At 41.8% G+C, this 25,786-nt stretch overlaps 3 protein-coding genes across 3 annotated transcripts; all 3 read left to right on the forward strand.

The window, feature by feature from the left end:
- Positions 1-1,990: 1,990 nt before the first annotated feature.
- Positions 1,991-2,533, forward strand: LOC123686595. The gene has a single exon (XM_045626829.1). The coding sequence runs from the start codon at positions 1,991-1,993 to the stop codon at positions 2,531-2,533; it is 543 nt and encodes a 180-aa protein (XP_045482785.1).
- Positions 2,534-18,465: 15,932 nt separating this feature from the next.
- Positions 18,466-25,538, forward strand: LOC123686596. Its single transcript, XM_045626831.1, has 4 exons — positions 18,466-19,218; positions 19,267-20,010; positions 21,711-21,795; positions 25,370-25,538. The coding sequence occupies exons 1-4, from the start codon at positions 18,466-18,468 to the stop codon at positions 25,480-25,482; spliced, it is 1,695 nt and encodes a 564-aa protein (XP_045482787.1). The 3' UTR covers positions 25,483-25,538.
- On the forward strand, positions 20,288-20,953 carry LOC123686317. The gene is made up of 2 exons (XM_045626374.1): positions 20,288-20,442; positions 20,524-20,953. Exons 1-2 carry the CDS (start codon positions 20,313-20,315, stop codon positions 20,946-20,948), a joined length of 555 nt encoding a protein of 184 aa, XP_045482330.1. The 5' UTR covers positions 20,288-20,312; the 3' UTR covers positions 20,949-20,953.
- Positions 25,539-25,786: the final 248 nt, after the last annotated feature.

Raw genomic sequence — 25,786 nt, forward strand, 5'->3', positions numbered from 1 at the left:
TTCATTGCTCCACCCCACCCTATGATACCATAGTTTAATCGTGAACTTACTAAAGCATGATAGACCATTTTGAGTTTGGTTGTGTCCAGAAAGGTTCTCAGTTATTTCCAAAATAATAACTAGTTTTCGTCTTTTTCCATTTGTTATATGCTGTGATATACGCCAAATGTATCGTATGATTTGGGTGGACTCTAGTCATTGTGATTTTCAGAGAATTCTCTTCCGCTTTTCACCGAATGATAAAGTACAAGACTTTCGTTTGAGAACCGTCACTTATGGACTACGATCGAGCCCATATTTAGCACTTCGCGTTTTGCGCAAACTCGCAGAAGATGAAAGATCGAATCATCCACATGCCGCAGAAATTATTTCAAATAATTCCTATAGGTATCGATGATTTTATATTTAGTGCACCCACCATTGAAGACGCTCGCATACTGCGCGATGATTTAATTTCTTTGTTAGAGAAAGCTGGGTTTCTATTGCGTAAGTTTTGTAGTAATGAACCATCACTTCTGAATGATTTACCAGCATCGCATTTGTCTGTTGACTCACTATCATTCTACAATGGGTCACAACCATTTTCATTAAAAGTTTTGGGATTGAATTGGAATCCCAGCAGTGATTACTTTAGTTTTTTCTGCAAACCCATTGATGACTCATCATGTACGAAAAGGATTATGCTCTCTGAGTTAGCAAAAGTGTATGATCCCCTCGGATTTGTTGCACCTACGATTTTTCTCGCAAAAAAACCTAATCCAACAACTTTGGATATCAAAAATTGATTGGGATGAAACGCCGCCCCCTGACATTATTCGTGTCTGGCAACAATATAAATCAGAACTACCGTTACTCTCTGAGTTGAAAATTCAACGCCTTATTATTCCAACTGAGATCTCCGGTTACGAGATCCATGTGTTTTGTGACATTGTGACGCTAGTGAGAGGGGATACGCATGCGTCATTTATTTGAGGGCGCTGAATGATTTTTCGATTTCTACTCATTTTTTATGTGCAGAATCTAAACTTGCGCCTTTAAAGAAGATAACTATTTCTCGCCTCGAATTTTGCGCTGCCGTCTTATTGAGCAAATTGATGAAATTTACTGTCAAAATTTTGGAACCAACCATACATAAAAAGAAAGAAAGAGGTCTCTTGTTCAGATTCGCAAATCGTGCTTCATTGGCTAAACGGCGAATCTACTCGTTGGAAACCGTTCGTGGCCAATCGTGTTTTGTTTGTACAAACAAATTTACCACAAAATTCATGGTATTATATTAATACAGAAAATAATCCCGCAGACATCGCTTCCCGAGGTGTACTACCTTCTCGTCTTCTCTCTGTAAGTTGGTGGTTTACCGGTCCACCACTGTTGCAAGAACGCGAGATATCAAGTTTCATTCCGACCTCTTCCTTTTCATATCCAGTGGAGGAGCAGCGTAAATTAGTTCTGTTAAGCGTCCCCAATGATGAAAATTTAGTTGACAATTTGCTAGACAGATTCTCGTCATTCAATACCTTGTTACGTGTTGCAACGTATGTTTTGCGATTTATAAATAATGTAAGGAATCGGACCGTCAAATTTATTGATAGTCTGTCATCCAGTGAGATGTACTCCGCTCTTTTGTTGCTTGTCAAGTTCACCCAACATAAGTATTTTGCTCAGGAATATGAAGGCAAAAAGTTTTCGTTTCCTCTTCGAAAATTGCACGCATTCATTAATTCTGAGGGTGTTTTACGAGTGGAGGACGAATCAAACACGCTCATCTGCCACATGACGCGAAGTTTCCGATGCTCCTGCCGCGTGAGAGCCGCTTAACTTTTTTGATCATAGATCATTACCATAAAATCTATTTGCATGCTGGGTGCCGCACCACCCAATTCTTAATCTCTCAAAAATTCTGGATTCTGGCTAGCAAACGCGCCATCAATTCAGCAATTTCAAAATGCATTCGTTGCTGGAAAATTGCTCCTAAACCTTATCAACCCCTATGGCTTCACTACCTGAAAATCCAGTTACGCAAGCTAAACCATTTCTTAATTCTGCAGTTGATTTCGGAGGTCCTTATTACATAACTTCGACCCGTCATCGTGGTGTCAAAGCTTGCAAAGCTTATATATGTGTTTTTGTATGCCTTGTTACAAAAGCTGTGCATTTAGAGCTGGCTAGCGATCTATCGTCGGAGACGTTTCTTTCTGCCTTGCAGCGCTTCGTTGCAAGAAGAGGAAGAATTCAGACAATTTTTTGTGACAACGCCACTAACTTCGTCGGAGCAAGTAAACAATTAAAGCTGATGCAAACTGCAGCTCAACAAGAATTTATCAATTTTAAGTTTTCACCACCCTCTGGTCCCCATTTCAACGGACTAGCAGAGGCAGGTATCAAATCCCTGAAACTCCATTTAACAAAAGTAATTGGCGATCAAGTGCTTTCGTACGAAGAATTCAACACCATTTTGACGTTGGTCGAATCCAGTTTGAATTCGCGTCCGCTGACACTCTGTCCTCAGACATTGAAAGTGTTGATATTTTGACGCCCGGACACTTTCTCATGATGGAACCGCCATCTGCAGTTCCCACTCCAGAGTTTTCTGAAATACCTCTAAACCGTTTATCGAGATGGCAACTTCTACAACGCATTCATCAAGATTTTTGGCGTCGTTGGCGTCAAAAGTATCTACATACGCTTCAACAGCGTTCCAAGTGGCTAGACCCACTTTCACCCCCTAAAATTGGCACAAGGGTCTTAATAAAAGACGATAATTTTCCACCAGGCAAATGGAATTTAGGAAGAATCCTTGATTTGCACCCTGGTGACGATAAAGTTGCTCGCGTCGCCACCATTAAAACCTCTACAGGTTTACTAAAGCGCCCGCTTGTAAAACTTTGCCCACTTCCCAGTGAGCCATCTTAGAAATAGTTGCATCAAATATGTTATTTTTTTTTTTTTTTTTTTTTTTTGCTGAATTTCTTATTTTGTATGAAGTGATTTTCTCTCTTTGCGCATCTGCGATCAACGATCAATTTTTTTGTTTTTTTTTTTCTCTAACTCAAATTTAACTAATTTTTTTTTTATTTTTAAGTAGTTTCAAAATTCATTCTTCATTTTCCCGGGGCAGGATGTTGGAGAAACAAACCTAGATTTTTCATAATACGCATTAAATCATATGGTATCAGGAATCTAGTTCGTTATCCCCCCTCATCAAAAAGACAATTAGTCAGTCATAAAAGACAATCGCTATAATATACATGTATCGCCGCTTATATTTTTCTGCTTTCGTTTTCGCTTCTGCTTTACTATTGTAATTTCGCTGAAACTAGTGAAAGTGCTGTGCTGCTGTGCACAATAGGAATTCAACTCTGAGTTACTAGAGACTTGAGGAAGAATCAAATCACCCTCTATCGCCCTTGAATATTTGGAACTACACCATCCAGGTAAGACTTCTGATACAATTGCTTTTCAAATACAGTCCACCTTATCTCTCAGCTTAAGAGCTATTGTTTTCGCCAACACCTACTTTTCTTTTCTGGGTTTTTTTTTTTAATTATTTTCTTGCTGAAATTGTCAACTGCATTTGACATTGAATATTTTTTGAGCTACTCAGTTAACCCTACTTTTTTTCTTCTGGGTTTATGAATTATTTTCTGGCGGAAAGTGTCAACTGTCTTTGACATTGGAAAATTTTTTTGAGAATCATAATAAATTCAAACCAACTTGTTTTCTGAAAATTTTCTCATTTTTGATTTTCTTTTACTGTATAGATAAGGGAAAAATAAGGACTGTTACCGGGAATTGTGAAGTTGGGGAAAGTTTTCGGACTTCAACAAATAACAAAAGAACAGTGTCAAATAACTTCGAAAGATTTCAAATCGATTGTTTGAGTTTGGACTTAAACTCAATGGATGTGATTTGACTATTGAATGATGAGCTGAATTATGAGTTACAGCTGAGAGGACAAGCAATACCCAGCACAGTAATGCTAAAGAGAAGTCTATTACGACAGGTATTGAAATTAAATTTGCCTCTACACCCGACAGGAATGAACCCGACACTGGACATGGAGTCATGTCAGAACAAACTCACCGACTTGCTGGATGCCATTCAACACTTTGACACTGGGAACACCACAAATGAATATACTCGGATTTCAACAAGATTGATACACATTCAGAGAAGACTGAATTTTATTATCACTGAAAATGAAACCGAGTCACAGATGATAGAACAATTAAAGGAGACTGCAGCTCGGGCCTTGAGGTCATTAGAGGCACTAGTGACTGCAGACAAACCGCAGCCATCAAATCATCCGGATGGATCACTTTTGGACGTAGAGATTCCACAGTCGCCAGGGATGTCTCCCATACAGCCAACCAAAGTTGCACCACTGGAGACATCATTGATAACATTGGACGCTGATGATCAGCCTCTACCAAAGGCTCCAATTCCCCAGGCTGCGAAACCTAAAAATAAATCAAAATTAGTACAGGTCCTGAATGAAACTAGACAGGAATGTGAAGAGTTACTACAGCATTTACCGACAATGCCAGTTTCTCAACCACAGCGACAGAATGTGGAACAACAGGAGGGACCAACTCATAGTAGGTGGACGAGCTCTATGAGAAAGGTGTCATTTTCCCATCCGACAGAATCAATAATGGATTTGAACCCCCGACATGACACCCAACAGAAGTCTGAGATAAGGACAACACCAACTGCAACGGTACCCATTCATAAATGGAATATTTATTTTGATGGGACTGATAGCGTAACAGGTTTTATAGAGGAGATAGAGAGACTTGCGGAATCCCGGAAGACATCCTTAGAACATGTGTTCGAATCAATCTACGAACTTTTACGAAAGGATGCCAAGGATTGGTTCATTCCCCGGAGGGGACTTTTCAGAAACTGGGATGATTTCAAAAATCAATTGAAGGAAGCATTCTTACCAGTCAATTATGAAGAGAACCTACTGGATGAAACCAAGAAGAGGATGCAAGGCCCTGATGAGAAGCTATTGTTGTATGTTACCCGGATGCAAAATCTGTTCCAGAAACTGACTTGCAATCGTCCCACTGAGAGTGAACAGATTCGACTGATAAGACAGAGGTTATTGCCATCACTGCAGCAGGCTTTGGCCTTTCAAGAGACCACCACATACGATGAACTGCTGAAGAAAGGAAAAATCTTTGAATTAGTACAATGGCAAATGGGACATTATACAAAACCACCGGCTAACTCCAGCCTTATTGATGAACCTCATCTCACTTATCAACAGCGTCGTCAAAGAGACTATCAAGCTTATCTCCATGTACTGACGGAAGATCAAGTCCCAGATTCAAAACAGGATTCCCTGAGGCCAGTGTCCTCCCACGGTAGGATAGAAAACCGAAGACTCACTGGACCTGGTCGTTCACAACTGCCTTCAAGATCACTGGAGCATACAGACAACAGGTCAAGAAATGGTAACACCTCCCAGGACCGGACTGGATCCCCAGCGGAAAATATGGACATTTAAGAAGAGAATGCCAAGGAACGCCGAAATTATTTTGCTCCCGATGTCAGAGGATGGGCATCCTCTCCCGAGATTGCCCCTGTTCCCGGAATCAGAAAAGAACTTCCCCAACGACGTCCATCGAGCTACTGACTCCACTGGACCCCACTACTGGAAGTGACAACCGGCCCCTGGTGCTGGTATACATCGAAGGACAAGTATTCCACGCACTGGTAGATACTGGTGCAACTAAATGTTTCTGCAGCCGGAAGGTGGCCCAGCTGTGTGAAAGAAATGGAATTAAGGGAGAAAAATCCAACACAGAAACTGTCATGGTAGCAAATAGTCAAACGACAGCCACCCCGAAGATGTATCACTTGTCAATGGTGATAGCCGATTATGTCCTGACAGATATAGAATTCTTGTTGGTACCCAATTTAACGGTAGACTTAATCCTGGGAATAGAAGTCCTGAAGACATACAACTTCTCCCTGGATCTTCGAAAGACAAACGTCTACTTGGAAGGTCGCATTGTACCCAGAGTGGAACAGGTGACAAGAAAGGCCATAGAGATACAGGCCGCAGCAGAACATCTACTGGATCTAACTGGTGAGCAGAGGACGAGACTGGATTCCTTCCTCACCGAAAAACTAGGAAAATTCACCCAACTGAGTGGCACTACAGACTTGATAGAACATAAAATAAGGTTGAAACCCGGAATTGAACCGATTAAACAAAGATAAAGACCTCAGAACCCGAAGATGCAGGAAATCTTTGATCAGGAAGTGGATCGAATGCTGGAGGAAAGAGTTGTAACGAAGTCTGATTCTTCCAATAGGAATGATCAGGCTCCGTCTAAAGAATATTTCATTGTTTTCCGTTCAAATTAATCATTCTGATATATTCCGTAAATACTGGAATTAATTTATTAATTGTTCACCGCGATAATGAGAAAAGTATATGCCTCATGTTTTTCATCCGATCAGGGCCTCGAATAATCCGATTGAAATAATATAAGAAATTATTTATTTCGGCGTTTTTACCGCCGATATATTTTTCCAGATGTTAGATTACGTTCCGCCAAGAGAATTTTCTCGAAAAACGAGGTTTTTGTCGACATGAGGAGTCACGTGGGCTGAATTCTTTCACCGTCCCGCACCGAAGTTATGAAAGGGTGTAACAGGCCCAAAATCGGGATTCATGTTTAGGCATTCAGTAGTTATTATTAAAGATTCAGATTTAGGCGGTTTTGTAGTTATTTCAGTAGTGTAGTTAAGATTCAGATTTAGGCAGTAGTATAGATTAGTTTAGTTAGTAGTGATTCAGATTTAGAGATTTAGGCAGTAGTAAAGTTATTCAGTTTGGAAAAAGACATTTTGGTTAAGGAGTTACAAAGTGATTGGACAATAGTAAAATTGGTAATTGAACGCCAATAGTTACAAATCCGTTTCTGAGGTCGAAAATCGCTATTTTCATCAGTTAACTTACTTGTTAGTCATTTTCTGGGGAGTTTGCTAATTTTTACTTGTGACTTTCTTACGAGTGAATATTCAAGGGTTTCATTTGATAGAGACAACGAGAGGGTGGTGTACCGGTGGAGTTTTTCAACGCGTTAGGATTAGTTTTCATTCCTTTCCGACTCTACAAAATCCACGATTCTCATCTCCATATATCATAATTTCCCGGCTCCCGGATCCGACTTACTTGTTCAACGGTTCTGACTGACATTAAATTGGTGAGGTAGGGACACAGTAGTTGTAGACAGTACAAATTATCTCAGTTACCGAATTTAAGTATACATATTGATAAAGTTTATACTTTTTCTGATTTCCTGTTCTGCTGAGATTGTCTGTATTGTAGAATTGAATCAGTAAACCTATTAATTCTTTTGCGTTGTTTGTTACTTGGTCACCGCTACCATCCTAGGTGACACCGAATCCTGTCTTCACTAAGCTACCCTGGTAAGGTTTGTCAATTTCTCCCTAAAATTGGCTGGCGCTCGAGATACTGCTGCAAAATGCTGAACGGCAATTGGCAGAGGCGCACAGTGACGCAAAAAGGAGCGTTACAAAATGACGCCCGAGCGGAGGACTTGAGAGGACAACGCTACAAAATAGCGCCCGATCTTCAGAAAACGATGCTTAAGGGTGTAAGGACTGAAGAGGAACCGAAGGTCAGTGCAATCATTTTTTTTTTCTCTCTGAGTGGAAGAGATTATCTTCTCCTGTTGGAGGAAGATCCGTATATTGTTTAATTTGTTACTGGTACCTAACTATCAGTGGACTATATTTAAGTGCTATAAACATTTTCGCGTTTGACAATAATTTCCTTTATTAGCAGGAAACCGACATAGCATTAACAGTGTGGACATTGATATCTGAATAACCTTTTTTTGTTTTGTGTATTGCAGCAGGACTAGAACAATCGACCGCCGGATTTCTTTGTGACTTTTTCGGTTACGTGAAGGGTTACGGAAAGTGACTTTGGGGTGACACTCAGTGACTATCTTTGTGCGCGTTGAATACTGTTTAACGTTGGGTGGTTGGTTCAACTCGGACAGAAAACCAGTGAGTATAATTGAGATACTGCTACCGATTGTTTCATTGTACAATCACTGTAGCTAAGATAGTGATATCATACCGCCTTCATATAATAGGGTATTGTTCACTGCTATTATTTACTGTTCATCGTTTGAATAAAGAAAGATTTGTTGTTTTTTCCCTTACACACTATTCTCCTGAGCAACTTTATTCCAGACTGAAACAAGGTAGGGATATAAAAGCCATAAGGACTTGGAAATATTTAGTTGTGATTTTATTTGCTTTTGAACCATAATAGCTGATTCCTGATAAATAAAGTTGACTTGTTTTTATTATTGCTGCAACAGTGAATATAAGTTTTTGTTGCTGTTCATCCTGACTTTCCTTATTTCTGAATTTACTGATTGTCAGAAACATTTTTATTTTGTGTTGAATTGCTGATGAATTTTTGAAACAAGTGATTATCGTTATTGATTTGAATGAAGACTTGCATTGATTTTCTTTGTCTGATATTCCAGGATTGCTGAATTGTTGTTGATTTATTTGAAATATATTTTGACTGTGAATAAAATTCACAATTTGTTATTTTTGAGATTATCTGATTGCTAGAACTGTCAACTGTGTTTGACAGTGAACATTTTTTGATCTACTCGGTTAAATCTACTTTTCTTTTCTGGGTTTTTGACTTATTTTCTTGCTGAAATTGTCAACTGCGTTTGATATTGAATATTTTTTGAGCTACTCAGTTAACCCTACTTTTTTCTTCTGGGTTTATGAATTAGTTTCTTCTGGAAATTGTCAACTGTCTAACATTGGGAAATTTTTTGAGAATAACAATAAATTGAACTCAACTTGTTATCTGAAAGTTTTCTCATTTTTGATTTTCTTTGACTGTATCAAACAATAATTCAAACTTGAATAGATTCTGTTGTCAACTTGTAATTTTTCAGCATTGTTGTCTATTAGTGTTATTTTTGTGCGAGGGATAAGGGAAAAATAAGGACTGTTACCGGGAATAGTGAAGTGGGGGAAAGTGTTCGGACTTCAACAATTAATAAGAAGAGGACATTGTCGAATAACTTCGATAGATTTCAAATCGATTGTTTGAGTTTGGACTTAACCTCAACATGGATGTGAATAGATTATTGAATGATGAGCTGACTTATGAGTTACAGCTGAGAGGACAAACAATACCCAGCACAGTAACGCTAAAGAGAAGTCTATTACGACAGGTATTGAAATTAAATTTGCCTCTACAGCCGACAGGAATGAACCCGACACTGGACATGGAGTCCTGTCAGAACAAACTCACCGACTTGCTGGAAGCCATTAAACACTTTGACACTTGGAACACAACAAATGAATATACTCGGATTTCAACAAGATTGATACACATTCAGAGAAGACTGAATTTTATTATCACTGAAAATGAAACCGAGTCACAGATGATAGAACAATTAAAGGAGACTGCAGCTCGGGCCTTGAGGTCATTAGAGGCACTAGTGACTGCAGACAAACCGCAGCCATCGAATCATCCGGATGGATCGCTTTTGGACTTAGAAATTCCACAGTCGCCAGGGATGTCTCCCATACAGCCAACCAAAGTTGCACCACTGGAGACATCATTGATAACATTGGACGCTGATGATCAGCCACTACCACAGGTTCCAATTCCCCAGGCTGCGACACCTAAAAATAAATCAAAATTAGCACAGGTCCTGAATGAAACTAGACAGGAATGTGAAGAGTTACTACAGCATTCAATTTAAAATTCACATCGTGTACAGATGCTTCAACAGTGCTCCAATATAAACTAAATTTTCATAGTTATCCACTGAGAAATATTTGCTCTGTATCAGTAGGTGAAACTAATGTGAGTTATTTTTTCATCCTGTATAATTTTTGTTCTGAAAATTGCTCTGGTATTCGAAAGATAATTTGATGAGTAGTTATTTGGGGTCAGAATTTTGTTTTGGTATCGGAGTATATCGTCTTTATATTGTTATCAACATCTGGGTTGAACCTTGTGTTAAACGTGCGGATTTTTCATTCAATACAACATAAAATACGGGGGGTTTCCAACAAATCCTTCACTCCTCTGTTCATTTACCTCTGTTTGAATTCCTCTCTTATACTCGGCCTCTTGTGTATGTCATTAGAGTCTCTCTGACCGGCCACAGCAGAGTGAAGATTGTTTTTCCTGTGTCTTGATTCCCCTCCATACAAATTTTATAATTTTTTTTTTTTTTTCTTCTTTTTCTAAATGTCTCAACCACAATCGAGCAACCCGTCAAGGCACCTACGTAGTGCCTCTTCCTCTTCAAGTCGAGATCCAGGGCTGGAAGCAACTCAATTGAATCAAATTCTGTCTAAATTGTCTGTACTGGACACTATCGCGGAGGATGTCGCTTCGATCAAGTTGGCTCAAGTTGACTTGAGCAAACAAATGTCGGCTTGCTTGGAGTCGATTGAAGCGCACAGTAATATACTGAGTCAGCATACCACCATGTTAGAAAAACACCATACTGAAATTGAATTACTTAAGGACTCTAATCACTCTCTGAATGATGACATTACAAATTTGAAGTTGAAATTTGATTGTATGGATGTTGGTGAGATGAGGAACTCATTGGAATTGCTAGATGTTGAGTTGAAAAATTGGAGAGCCAAAACAGCCGCTGAAGTAGGTACGCCACCTAAAGTCAACGCTATCGATTCCGGTGAGGTCCTGGAACGTGTGAGGAGAGCAAACAACATTCTTATCCGAGGTTTACCTGAGACCAATGGCGACGATACTGATAGATCTATCATCCTGGATGTTGTGGGCAGGTTGGATGTCACTGCGGTTTCCGAAGTTTCAGCCGTTGGTCGTGTTGGTGTGGTCAAAGATGGGTATCCTAGACCTATTAAAGTAGGATTCAGGGATTCTAGTCACCCTCGTAGAATACTGAGAGACAAGAAACTCTTATCTCAGCATCCAGACTATAAAAGTTTGATCATAACGGACGACAAAACGCCACAGCAGTATAGAGAACTTCAAGCTGCTCGAATGGAATTGAAAGCAAAACGGTTGGCAGGTGAAACCGATCTAACCATTAAATACATTAAAGGCATACCAACTATTGTGGCGGTGAATACAGCGAATACACGGGAACAAAAAAACTAGAAAGACATCTAATTGAATGGCCTATCATATACTCGAATCTTGCCTCCTTACCTGCAAAATTTAATGAACTACTTGTCTTGGTTCGAGAAATGCGCCCATCTCTCATCTTTATTACAGAAACTTGGCTTCACCCTGGGATCCCTGATGGTTGTTACAAAATACCTGGTTATTCTATCTATCGTAGTGACAGTGTAACTACCCCTGGTCATGCGGGAGTATGTACATATATTCTTGCTGACATTTTGAAATCCTATAATGTGACTGAATTTTCCCTCAATACACCGGGCCTAGATAATATTTTTATTGATATCCAATCGAAAGATATTTCACTTAGTGTAGGCTGCATCTATCGTCCACGCGCTTCTATATATGATCAACTGATATTTGACTATTTAGAAAATATGTCTTTAAATAAGAAAAACGTGATAATTACTGGGGACTTTAACTTCGGCGATATTCGCGAGTGGCCTCCGAAGAATCTGCCTTCACATGGCTCTCCTGCTTTTCGCTTTGTTGAGATGTTGAACAAAAGTAACTTTAATCAGGTTGTCAATGAGGCAACCAGATTCAGAATAAATCAGACCCCTACCACACCAGATCTGATACTTGTTGATGATATTGAACTATTATCCGACGTACAGTATCTTCCACCAGTGGGAAAGTCTGATCACCTTGTGTTGTCGACTAAAATTCAATTCCATACGTGTGAGAGAGCAGCGGTTCAGGAGAGGAAGATGAAGCTCACCGACTACGAGGAGGTTAAACAAATACTCTCGGAAATAGACTGGTCTACAATCCTGGATGGAACAGATGTGGATGTTATGTGGAATAAGTTCCACAGAATTGTTTTGGATATTGTTAGTAGGTGCACAACTGAAAAAGTCATTAGGTCTAACCCCAAAAAACCATGGATTGACGGCAGAATTCTTGGAATGATCAGGCTCAAGAAGAGGTTGTGGCAGCGCTACAGACGGAGTCATGCAACCCATGATTTTATAAATCATCGACAGTATTCAAACTACCTCTCCTCAACAATTCGCGAAGCCAAAAAATCTTTCGAGGGAAAACTAACACAGGCAAAAAATAGGAAAACATTTTATAGGTATGTTCGAAGCCAACTCAACTCAACCGTATCTTCGCCAACACTACGTGAAAACGACACCCTACTGACTGATCACGAGCGAATAGCAGAGATCTTCGCAGAAACATTTTCTGGAAACTTCTCGAGTGAACCGAATACTCCTTTGCCTCGAGTGAGAGCACCAAGAAATGGACACAGTTTAAGTGAAATAAAGGTGGATGAAGGAATTGTGGAGGGGCATCTTCTCGGTCTTGATGCGAACAAGTCTCCAGGTCTTGATGATGTCACGTCTACTTTCCTCAAGTTATGTGCTCCATTTGTCAGTTCACCATTGACTAAAATCTACAAGCTCTCACTCTCAACCGGAACTCTGCCTGAGTCTTGGTCTTACTCTTCTGTAACTCCTATTTTCAAAAAAGGAGATAAACATTGTCCTCGGAACTATAGACCAATCAGTTTAACTTCTGCAGTGCTGAAGGTTCTCGAGAGAGTCATCTCCTCAGAACTTCTGGAATTTCTGCTGACAAGCTCGGTTATTCCTAAAGAACAGCATGGTTTTATTCCGGGAAGGTCTATTTTAACCAATCTGTTGACATGTGTTGATACGTGGACTATTGAATTAGATCGTAAGAATCCGGTGGACGTTATCTATCTGGATTTCTCCAGCGCATTTGACAGGGTGCCGATTAGAAGGTTACTTCATAAAATGGAACACTTTGGTGTTCGAGGCCGTCTACTTGGCTGGATGGAGACATTCCTTTGCGGACGTTCCTTTTCGGTCAAGGTTGGTGCTGCGCGCTCTTCATTCAGGCCAGCTTCGAGTGGTGTTCCTCAAGGCTCAGTTTTAGGCCCTCTACTGTTCCTGCTATACGTCTCTGAGTTGCCCAGCCTGATATCATCCACTAGTGCTTGCTATGCCGATGACATGAAATTCTTTAACAACCCGTTTGAATTTAGTGGTGTCCTACAAAATGATTGTGATGCCATATTGAGGTGGACTGAAGAATGGATGTTACCCCTCAATCTCGCGAAGTGTCGAGTGTTACATCTTGGTCGAAACAACCCCAGAATGAAGTATTATTTAGATGGATATCCGATAGAATCTTGCGACTCGCATAATGATTTGGGTGTTGTAGTGGATAGCAACCTAACATGGAGTTCACATATATTGCACTGTACAACCAAGGCCAAGAAATCCCTGTACATGGTTCAAAGATGCTTCAATCGGTGTAGCTGCCAGACCTTGTCTTCTCTATATAAGACTTACATACGTCCGATACTAGAGTTTGCTGGACCGGTGTGGCATCCTACTTTCAGGCAAGATGAACTTCTGTTGGAGCAGGTGCAGCGGAGGGCGACCCGGATTCCTTTTGGAAATGTAAGACCAAGTTATGAGGAACGGTTATCCATGATGAAACTGGATAAATTCACAGACCGAAAACTTAGGGGCGATATGATCACTGCTTTCCGAGCTGTAAGAGGGTTCTTTGGAGTGGATTTATCCTCGCTTTTCACTTTCAATAGGAATCAACTGAGGGGACACCACTATAAATTGAGGAGAGAGCAATTTTTCACCCGAGGACGTGAATATTTCCTAACGAACAGAGTGTTTCTGCTTTGGAATGGGCTACCCTCCGGGATAGTGAACGCTTCTAGTGTGAACGTCTTCAAGAATAGGTGGGATGCGTGGAGGCGTGAATGATGATTGGCCAAGACATTTTCTTTTGTTTGTTCTTTTTTCTCAACTTGTGATTTTTTTTTTTTTTGTTGGAGAGAATATTTATTAATTTTTTTATTTTCTGTTTACAGGAGTGTGAATTTTTTTATTTTCCTTTGCATTGAGTTATATAGATTTGTCTCAACTTATTTGTACACTATAATAATAATAATAATAATTTACCAACAATGCCAGTTTCTCAACCACAGAGACAGAATGTGGAACAACAAGAGGGACCAACTCATAGAAGGTGGACGAGCTCTATGAGAAGGGTGTCAGTTCCCCATCCGACGGAATCAATAATAGATTTGAACCCCCGACATGACACCCAACAGAAGTCAACACCGACTGCAACGGTACCCATTCATAAATGAAATATTTATTTTGATGGGACTGATAGCGTAACAGGATTTACAGAGGAGATAGAAAGGCTTGCTGAATCTCGGAAGACATCCTTAGAACATGTGTTCGAATCAATTTACGAACTTTTACGAAAGGATACCAAGGATTGGTTCATTCCCCGGAGGGGACTTTTCAGAAACTGGGATGATTTCAAAAATCAATTGAAGGAAGCATTCTTACCAGTCAATTATGAAGAGAACCTACTGGATGAAATCAAGAAGAGGATGCAAGGCCCTGATGAGAAGCTATTGTTGTATGTTACCCGGATGCAAAATCTGTTCCAGAAATTGACTTGCAATCGTCCCACGGAAAGTGAACAGATTCGACTGATAAGACAGAGATTATTGCCATCACTGCAGCAGGCTTTGGCCTTTCAAGAGACCACCACATACGATGAACTGCTGAAGAAAGGAAAAATCTTTGAATTAGTACAATGGCAAATGGGACATTATACAAAACCACCGGCTAACTCCAGCCTTATTGATGAACCTCATCTCACTTATCAACAGCGTCGTCAAAGAGACTATCAAGCTAATCTCCATGTACTGACAGAAGATCAAGTCCCAAATTCCAAACAGGATTCCCCGAGGCCAGTGTCCTCCCACGGTAGAATAGAAAACCGAAGACCCACTGGACCTGGTCGTTCACAACTGCCTTCAAGATCACTGGAGCTTGCAGACAACAGGTCAAGAAATGGTAACACCTCCCAGGACCGGACTGGATCCCCAGCGGAAATTTAAGAAGAGAATGCCAAGGAACGCCGAAATTATTTTGCTCCCGATGTCAGAGAGTGGGCATCCTCTCCCGAGATTGCCCCTGTTCCCGGAATCAGAAAAGAACTTCCCCAACGACGTCCATCGAGCTACTGACTCCACTGGACCCCACTACTGGAAGTGACAACCGGCTTCTGGTACTGGTATACATCGAAGGAAAGGTATTTCACGCACTGGTAGATACTGGTGCAACCAAATGTTTCTGCAGCCGGAAGGTAGCCCAGCTGTGTGAAAGGAATGGAATCAAGGGAGAAAAATCCAACACAGAGACTGTCATGGTTGCAAATGGTCAAACGACAGCCACCCCGAAGATGTATCACTTGTCAATGGTGATAGCCGATTATGTCCTGACAGAAATAGAATTCTTGTTGGTACCCAATTTAAGGGTAGACTTAATCCTAGGAATAGAAGTCCTCAAGAAATACAACTTCTCCCTGGATCTTCGAAAGACAAATGTCTACTTGGAAGGTCGACTTGTACCCAGAGTGGAACAGGTGACAAGAAAGGCCATAGAAATACAGGCCGCAGCAGAACACCTACTGGATCTAACTGGTGAGCAGAGGACGAGACAGGATTCCTTCCTCACCGAAGAACTAGGAAAATTTACCCAACTGAGTGGCACTACAGACTTGATAGAACATAAAATGAGGTTGAAACCCGGAATTGAACCGATTAAACAAAGATATAGGCCTCAGAACCCGAAGATGCAGGAAATCTTTGATCAGGAAGTGGATCGAATGCTAGAGGAAAGAGTAATAGAACCCTCCAAATCACCCTGGAGTTCACCCGTGGTACTGGTCGAGAAGAAGGATGGGAAGTATCGCTTCTGCATAGACTTTCGAGCAGTCAATGAGGCATCAGTTAAGGATGCATATCCCCTGCCATACATCTCTGGAATTCTGGATAAACTAAGACGGGCCAGATACATATCAACAATTGATTTGAAGCAGGGATACTGGCAGATCCCACTGGAGATAGAGAGTCGCCCCATTACTGCGTTTACAGTGCCTGGAAGGGGATTATATCAGTTCACGGTAATGCCCTTTGGACTACATGCAAGCCCAGCAACCTTTCAGCGATTCTTAGACACCATCATCGGACCAGAGATGGAACCAAAGGCTTTTGCTTACCTAGATGACATCGTCGTGCTGGGAGAAACGTTCGAGGAACACCTGGAAAATCTACAAGAGGTATTCCGACGACTGAGAGAAGCCAAACTGCGTCTCAACCCAGAGAAATGTGAGTTCGTACGGAAATCACTGAAATACTTGGGACATGTCGTCACCTCAGACGGAATCTGCACTGACCCCGACAAAGTGTCGGCCATCGTCGCCTTTCCGGCTCCAAAGACAGTGCGAGAGGTACGTAGATTCTTGGGAGTCGCCAGTTGGTATCGTCGCTTCATTGAGAACTTCTCCGAGGTAATTTCTCCATTAACACAGTTGTTAAAGAAGAAGCAACGATGGAACTGGGGTCAAGCACAGCAGGAGGCATTCGACATCCTGAAACATAAGTTAACTGAGTCATCTATTTTATCTTGTCCTGATTTTACGCAACCATTTATTTTACAGACTGATGCAAGCGATGTGGGACTGGGAGGAGCCCTAACTCAAACTATCAAAGGAGAAGAAAGAAACATCGCTTATGTCAGCCGGACATTGAACGTCGCCGAGAAGAATTATTCAGTGTCCGAGAAAGAATGCCTCGCCATAGTATTTGCGATAGAAAAGCTGCGACCATACCTGAAAGGGTTTAGATTCACGGTCATCTCCAACCACATGAGTTTGAAATGGTTAAACTCCATCAAATCACCCTCTGGAAGAATTGCAAGATGGGCAGTGTTTCTACAGCAATTTGATTTTGAAGTACAGTACCGAAGAGGATCACTCAACAAACTGGCCGACAGCCTATCGAGAAACCCACTACCGACACTTAACTGTGTCCAACTGAAAGAGACAGATATTCAATGTAAGTGGTACAAAAATAAGTTTCAGGAAGTAGAGAAAGGACCAGAGCACTGCTTCGACTATTCCATCATCGATGGAAGACTACACCGACATTTTTGGGATTCATCAGACGTGAGGGAAGCTGGAACAGGCCACCCATGGAAGCTGTGTATACCCACCGAACAGAGAAACGAATTACTGAAAGAAAACCACGACTCTGCCTTGGCTGGACATCTGGGAATAGCCAAGACAATTGCGAGGATCTCGCGGAATTATTACTGGCCAGGTATGTTTAGGGACATTGCGAAATATGTCCGGAACTGCACTTCTTGCCAAAAGTTTAAAGTACCCCAACAGCAACTGGCAGGAAAGATGCAACCTCGAAAGATGGTGGATGCGCCATTCAAGGAAGTATCAACTGACGTAGTAGGACCTCTACCCCGCTCCAAGAAAGGTAATTCCTATATTGTAGTTATGCAGGACAGGTTTACCAAGCGGGTGGAATGTCGACCAGTGAAGAAAGCCAACGCCAAGACTGTCTACATGGCGTTATATGAACAGGTTGTACTGAAGTATGGATGTCCAACCACTGTGATCTTCGACAATGGGAAACAGTATGACAGCCGGCTATTCAAAACCTCCAGGCTATGGGTATCAATCACCAGTTTACCCCTACGTATACTCCACAATGCAATCCGGTTGAAAGGGCCAACCGAACACTGAAGACAATGATTGCTCAATTCTGCGAGGCAGATCACCGAAATTGGGATGAAAAGGTAGGAGAATTAACCTTTGCTATTAATACTGCTCGACAGGACTCTACAGGATTCACTCCGGCATATCTAAATTATGGAAGGGAACTACGCATCCCCAAAGCCATATATGCCACGGAACCCAAGAATCAAGGATCTGGAGATCCCAACGAGAACACCGAAGAAAGAGAAGAAAGTTTGACTCACCGTACAGAGCAGATACAACATCTACTGGAGGCCTATGAGTTTGTAAGGACCAACCTATACAGGGCATTTAGTCGACAAGCTCATAACTATAACCTTCGACGTAGAGAAGTTCGTTTCCAGGTAGGCGATCAAGTGCTTCGTTGTACACATCACCTATCATCCGCCGTTAATAACTTCGCATCTAAGTTAGCTCCAAAGTTTGAAGGGCCATTTCTTGTTGTGAAGGTGATTTCACCAGTTATTTATGACCTGAAAGACCGGTCAGGTAAGAAAGTGAATCACGTACATGTTAAAGACCTAAAACCATTTCACAACTAGTAATTTACTTTGTTAAACTCACCGAGAAAAAGTCAGAACTGAGATAAAAAGAAAAAAAAGCAGGCAAAGAAGATGTCTGAGAGTCTCCATAGTCGCTGGGCAGAAATCCGGTGGGGAGATGACTGCGTCGTGTACGAGCCACGAAGCTCATCACCGGATACAATACCGGAAGTACCGGTGTTGAGGAGAAGAACGGTGACAGAGGTGCGGATGTCTAGAGCCCCCCAGAGCTCGGTATCGTCAGTTAGAGGGAGAAATTACCTAGCAGGAGTAGAGAAAGTGGTGAAGAGGACCACTACGCAATCTACACAGACCCCCCCTTTGTGCCAGCTGCGTGCCAGTAAGCAAGATACCGGTTCTAAAATTCCATTCAGGACGAGTGTGGAAGACAACACCGGTATAACTAAACCATATGTTTCAGATCAAACCACCCCGGCCCCCAAGAGTGTTCGTACAGTAGGTACGATGGGATCTAAGGTCTATCTGGAGGTGAGACCCAACACTTGCTGGAAGTGCGGCAAGACATGCCCCTCGCGGCAGGAGTGTCGAGGTCCACCACTCCTATTTTGCAGCAGATGTGGTTTGATAGGTACGCAGACCAGGTACTGCGAATGCGTACCCAGGAAACTGGCCCCACGGCCAACAGAAACTAGGTTGACGCCAGAACAGATAGCCCTGCGTCCGTGTGCAAGATGCACCAGAGAGAGGGAAGCCACGCAGCGGAGAGAAGAGAGGACTACTCACCAGAAAATGAGAGAGAAAAAAGATGATGGGGAAAATATAACAAATAAAAAGAAGATACCGGTGTTTTTGTTTCCTAATCCTGTAAACTGTGTAAAACAATATAGGGCCTAACCCAATATCTGCCAAAAGTTTAAAGTACCCCAACAGCAACTGGCAGGAAAGATGCAACCTCGAAAGATGGTGGATGCGTCATTCAAGGAAGTATCAACTGACGTAGTAGGACCTCTACCCCGCTCCAAGAAAGGTAATTCCTATATTGTAGTTATGCAGGACAGGTTTACCAAGTGGGTGGAATGTCGACCAGTGAAGAAAGCCAACGCCAAGACTGTCTACATGGCGTTATATGAACAGGTTGTACTGAAGTATGGATGTCCAACCACTGTGATCTCCGACAATGGGAAACAGTATGACAGCCGGCTATTCAGAGAAAACCTCCAGGCTATGGGTATCAATCACCAGTTTACCCCTACGTATACTCCACAATGCAATCCGGTTGAAAGGGCCAACCGAACACTGAAGACAATGATTGCTCAATTCTGCGAGGCAGATCACCGAAATTGGGATGAAAAGGTAGGAGAATTAACCTTTGCTATTAATACTGCTCGACAGGACTCTACAGGATTCTCTCCGGCATATCTAAATTATGGAAGGGAACTACGCATCCCCAAAGCCATATATGCCACGGAACCCAAGAATCAAGGATCTGGAGATCCCAACGAGAACACCGAAGAAAGAGAAGAAAGTTTGACTCACCGTACAGAGCAGATACAACATCTACTGGAGGCCTATGAGTTTGTAAGGACCAACCTATACAGGGCATTTAGTCGACAAGCTCATAACTATAACCTTCGACGTAGAGAAGTTCGTTTCCGGGTAGGCGATCAGTTATTTATGACCTGAAAGACCGGTCAGGTAAGAAAGTGAATCACGTACATGTTAAAGACCTAAAACCATTTCACAACTAGTAAGTTACTTTGTTAAACTCACCGAGAAAAAGTCAGAACTGAGATAAAAAGAAAAAAAAGCAGGCAAAGAAGATGTCTGAGAGTCTCCATAGTCGCTGGGCAGAAATCCGGTGGGGAGATGACTGCGTCGTGTACGAGCCACGAAGCTCATCACCGGATACAATACCAGAAGTACCGGTGTTGAGGAGAAGAACGGTGACAGAGGTGCGGATGTCTAGAGCCCCCCAGAGCTCGGTATCGTCAGTTAGAGGGAGAAATTACCTAGCAGGAGTAGAGAAAGTGGTGAAGAGGACCACTACGCAATCTACACAGACCCCCCCTTTGTGCCAGCTGCGTGCCAGTAAGCAAGATACCGGTTCTAAAATTCCATTCAGGACGAGTGTGGAAGACAACACTGGTATAACTAAACCATATGTTTCAGATCAAACCACCCCGGCCCCCAAGAGTGTTCGTACAGTAGGTACGATGGGATCTAAGGTCTATCTGGAGGTGAGACCCAACACTTGCTGGAAGTGCGGCAAGACATGCCCCTCGCGGCAGGAGTGTCGAGGTCCACCACTCCTATTTTGCAGCAGATGTGGTTTGATAGGTACGCAGACCAGGTACTGCGAATGCGTACCCAGGAAACTGGCCCCACGGCCGACAGCAACTAGGTCGGAACAACCAGCCCTGCGTCCATGTGCAAGATGCACAGAGAGGGAGGCCACGCAGCGGAGAGAAGAGAGGACTACTCACCAGAAAATGAGAGAGAAAAAAGATGATGGGGAAAATATAACAAATAAAAAGAAGATACCGGTGTTTTTGTTTCCTAATCCTGTAAACTGTGTAAAACAATATAGGGCCTAACCCAATATCTGCCAGAAGTTTAAAGTACCCCAACAGCAACTGGCAGGAAAGATGCAACCTCGAAAGATGGTGGATGCGCCATTCAAGGAAGTATCAACTGACGTAGTAGGACCTCTACCCCGCTCCAAGAAAGGTAACTTCTATATTGTAGTTATGCAGGACAGGTTTACCAAGTGGGTGGAATGTCGACCAGTGAAGAAAGCCAACGCCAAGACTGTCTACATGGCGTTATATGAACAGGTTGTACTGAAGTATGGATGTCCAACCACTGTGATCTCCGACAATGGGAAACAGTATGACAGCCGGCTATTCAGAGAAAACCTCCAGGCTATGGGTATCAATCACCAGTTTACCCCTACGTATACTCCACAATGCAATCCGGTTGAAAGGGCCAACCGGACACTGAAGACAATGATTGCTCAATTCTGCGAGGCAGATCACCGAAATTGGGATGAAAAGGTAGGAGAATTAACCTTTGCTATTAATACTGCTCGACAGGACTCTACAGGATTCACCCCGGCATATCTAAATTATGGAAGGGAACTACGCATCCCCAAAGCCATATATGCCACGGAACCCAAGAATCAAGGATCTGGAGATCCCAATGAGAACACCGAAGAGAAAGAAGAAAGTTTGACTCACCGTACAGAGCAGATTCAACATCTACTGGAGGCCTATGAGTTTGTAAGGACCAACCTATATAGGGCATTTAATCGACAAGCTCATAACTATAACCTTCGACGTAGAGAAGTTCGTTTCCAGGTAGGCGATCAAGTGCTTCGTCGTACACATCACCTATCATCCGCCGTTAATAACTTCGCATCTAAGTTAGCTCCAAAGTTTGAAGGGCCATTTCTTGTTGTGAAGGTGATTTCACCAGTTATTTATGACCTGAAAGACCGGTCAGGTAAGAAAGTGAATCACGTACATGTTAAAGACCTAAAACCATTTCATAACTAGTAAGTTACTTTGTTAAACTCACCGAGAAAAAGTCAGAACTGAGGTAAAAAGAAAAAGATGTTACTAACTGGAACCTCTCCGCATAAACTAGACCTATTAATCTGATTTCATACTACTGATATGTTCTTATTATTCTGTGATTCTCTTGTTCAGGCAAAGAAGATGTCTAAGAGTAGCCATAGTCGTTGGGCAGAAATCAGGTGGGGAGATGACTGCGTCGTGCACGAGCCACGAAGCTCATCACCGGATACAATACCGGAAGTACCGGTGTTAAGGAGAAGAACGGTGACAGAGGTGCGGTATCGTCAGTTAGAGGGAGAAATTACCTAGCAGGAGTAGAGAGAGTGGTGAAGAGGACCACTACGCAATCTACACAGACCCCCCCGTTGTGCCAGCTGCGTACCAGTAAGCAAGATACCGGTTCTAAAATTCCATTCAGGACGAGTGTGGAAGACAACACTGGTATAACTAAACCATATGTTTCAGATCAAACCACACCGGCCCCCAAGAGTGTTCGTACAGTAGGTACGATGGGATCTAAGGTCTACCTGGAGGTGAGACCCAACACTTGCTGGAAGTGCGGCAAGACATGTCCCTCGCGGCAGGAGTGTCGAGGTCGACCACTCCTATTCTGCAGCAGATGTGGTTTGATAGGTACGCAGACTAGGTACTGCGAATGCGTACCCAGGAAACTGGCCCCACGTCCGACAGCAACTAGGTTGACGCCAGAGCAACTAGCACTGCGTCCGTGTGCAAGATGTACAGAGAGGGAAGCCGCACAGCGGAGAGAAGAGAGGTCATCGCGCCACGGAGAAAGTCGAAAATGAGATAAGAAAATATAAAACAGAAATATAACAGAATTAAAAAGAAGATACCGGTGTTTTTGTTTCCTAATCCTGTAAACTGTGTAAAACAATATAGGGCCTAACCCGATATCTTAAACATTATATTCAGGACTAGTAGACTGATTTTAATCTGTAAATGTTGATGAAACCGAATATTGCATAAGTCAGTGAATATTATTCAATAAAAACAATTCCAGTCACTTGCCCCGAATTTCAAAGGCCGTCAGATATAAATCAGTAGTTTCACTGTGTAATCAATTTGAAGAATGCCATTTCTAATCTCTTACTGTTCTGATAAATAACTGAAATATTCCGCAGTGTTACAGATGAAGTTTTCTAAGAGGCTAGATACTCACCGATGAGAATAAATGCTGGAGATAGGCAACACACCTTTCATCGGATGATCAGCTGTAAGCCCAATTCCACCGAAGACATGTAATCAGTCAGTCCTGAAGATTTAATCATGTCATCATCCAAGAAAGAAGTACTAGAAGAGTTGGACATCATGGCCTGTCAATTATTACTCTGGTGGACATTTGGATTCCATTTCAATTTTCATATGGAAAATTTAAACTGTATAACTGGAAGAATTTTCACCGTTCTGAAAATTTCACCATACAGTCACTGATTCCTTGTAATGCCCGCAGGTAAATCAACCAGTATATTCCATATATTCAATGGGTTTGAAATGGTTTCGACTCATCTGACTGGGAACTTCGACGTCCCTCTGAAATAATATGGCATGATTCATCGAGATATGGAAATCACAGAACTACTCACCGGAGAATGGGATAATCCACACCTGACATCAGATTATTTCACCGACACTTGGAAACTTCATGGAAATGGGAATGAGTTCTACTCCACAACCCCGAGATGAAGAAATTCCCAAACATGTAAACATTCAAATCACCCCGGAGGACAGAAGAAAGAAGACGACGTTTGAATTTTGCACCGACACTTGGAAACTTCATGGAAATTGGAATGAGTTCTACTCCACAACCCCGAGATGAAGAAATTCCCAACCATGAAAACATTCAAAGCACCCCGGATGACAGAAGAAAGAAGACGACGTTTGAATTTGACATCGATTCATAGAGCAAAGTTTTATTTTTATATGTCATACTGTCTACAACAACATTATAGTCTTTGATAACGTAACGTAACAGTCAGACCCGTACTTCCCATATATCCCGCGTAATAAGACAGGATAGTATTCGGTTATTTTCTTTTGTTTGTTTTTAGAATTCAAATTTCTGTTTCACCGTAACTTCAATTTTTCCGAACCAGGGGGGATGTAACGAAGTCTGATTATTCCCATAGGAATGATCAGGCTCCGTCTAAAGAATATTTTATTGTTTTCCGTTCAAATTAATCATTCTGATTTATTCCGTAAATATTGGAAATAATTTATTAATTGTTCACCGCGATAATGAAAAAGTCCATGCCTCATGTTTTTCAACCGACCAGGGCCTCGAATAATCCGATTGAAATAATATAAGGAATTATTTATTTCGGCGTTTTTACCGCTGATATATTTTTTTCCATATGTAAGATTACGTTCTGCCAAGAGAATTTTCTCGAAAAACGAGGTTTTTGTCGACATGAAGAGTCACGTGGTCTGAATTCTTTCACCGAACCCCCACCGAAGTTATAAAAGGGTGTAACCGACCCAAAATCGGGAATTCATGTTAAGGCATTCAGTAGATATCATACAGTTGAGATTCAGATTTAAGTAGATAGTTTAGTAGAGTTAGTTAGTTAGATTTAGTAGATAGTTTAGTTTAGTTTAGTTTAGTTAGTTATTCAGATTTAGAGATTTAGGCAGTAGGATAGTTTAGTTTAGTTTGGAAAAAGACATTTTGGTTAAGGAGTTACAAAGTGATTGGACAATAGTAAAATTGGTAATTGAACGCCAATAGTTACAAATCCGTTTCTGAGGTCGAAAATCGCCATTTTCATCAGTTAACTTACTTGTTAGTCCTTTTCTGGGGAGTTTGCTAATTTTTACTTGTGACTTTCTTACGAGTGAATATTCAAGGGTTTCATTTGATAGAGACAACGAGAGGGTGGTGTACCGGTGGAGTTTCTCAACGCGTTAGGATTAGTTTTCATTCCTTTCCGACTCTACAAAATCCACGATTCTCAATCTCCAAATATCATAATTTCCCGGCTCCCGGATCCGACTAACTTGTTCAACGGTTCTGACTGACAATAAATTGGTGAGGTAAGGACACAGTAGTTGTAGACAGTACAAATTATCTCAGTAACCGAATTGAAGTATACATATTGATACAGTTTATGCTTTTTCTGATTTCCCGTTTTTGCTGAGATTGTCTGTATTGTGGAATTGAATCAGTAAACCTACTAATGTTGTTGCGTTGTTTGTTACTTGGTCACGGATACTATCCAAGGAACACCGAATCCTGTCTTCACTAAGCTACCCTGGTAAGGTTTGTCAATTTCTCCCTAAAATTGGCTGGCGCTCGAGATACTACTGCAAAGTGCTGAAGGGCAATTGGCAGAGGCGCACAGTGACGCAAAAAGGAGCGTTACAACATCACCTATCATCCGCCGTCAATAACTTCGCATCTAAGTTAGCCCCAAAGTTTGAAGGGCCATTTCTTGTTGTGAAGGTGATTTCACCAGTTATTTATGACCTGAAAGACCGGTCAGGTAAGAAAGTGAATCACGTACATGTTAAAGACCTAAAACCATTTCATAACTAGTAAGTTACTTCGTTAAACTCACCGAGAAAAAGTCAGAACTGAGGTAAAAAGAAAAAGATGTTACTAACTGGAACCTCTCCGCATAAACTAGACCTATTAATCTGATTTCATACTACTGACATGTTCTAATTATTCTGTGATTTTCTTGTTCAGGTTAAATTAGACACGGCGAAGATGTCTGAGAGCAGCCATAGTCGTTGGGCAGAGATCCGACTGCGTCGTGTACGAACCACGAAGTTCATCACCAGATACCATACCAGAAGTACCGGTATTAAGGAGGAGAACGATGACGGAGGTACGGATG

This window comes from Harmonia axyridis, chromosome X, assembly GCF_914767665.1.
Source record: "Harmonia axyridis chromosome X, icHarAxyr1.1, whole genome shotgun sequence".
Lineage (NCBI taxonomy): Eukaryota > Metazoa > Arthropoda > Insecta > Coleoptera > Coccinellidae > Harmonia > Harmonia axyridis.

Bases quoted from the DNA above. Each gene is read 5' to 3' on its own strand.
- LOC123686596 (XM_045626831.1), top strand. From the start codon at position 18,466: ATGTCTGAGAGTCTCCATAGTCGCTGGGCAGAAATCCGGTGGGGAGAT. The intron at 19,219-19,266 runs GTAAACTGTGTA...ATCTGCCAAAAG, and splicing joins TGTTTTTGTTTCCTAATCCT to TTTAAAGTACCCCAACAGCA. The intron at 21,796-25,369 runs GGCCATTTCTTG...CAAAGTTTGAAG, and splicing joins GTTAGCTCCAAAGTTTGAAG to GGCCATTTCTTGTTGTGAAG.
- LOC123686595 (XM_045626829.1), top strand. From the start codon at position 1,991: ATGGCTTCACTACCTGAAAATCCAGTTACGCAAGCTAAACCATTTCTT.
- LOC123686317 (XM_045626374.1), top strand. From the start codon at position 20,313: ATGTCTAGAGCCCCCCAGAGCTCGGTATCGTCAGTTAGAGGGAGAAAT. The intron at 20,443-20,523 runs GTAAGCAAGATA...CATATGTTTCAG, and splicing joins TTTGTGCCAGCTGCGTGCCA to ATCAAACCACCCCGGCCCCC.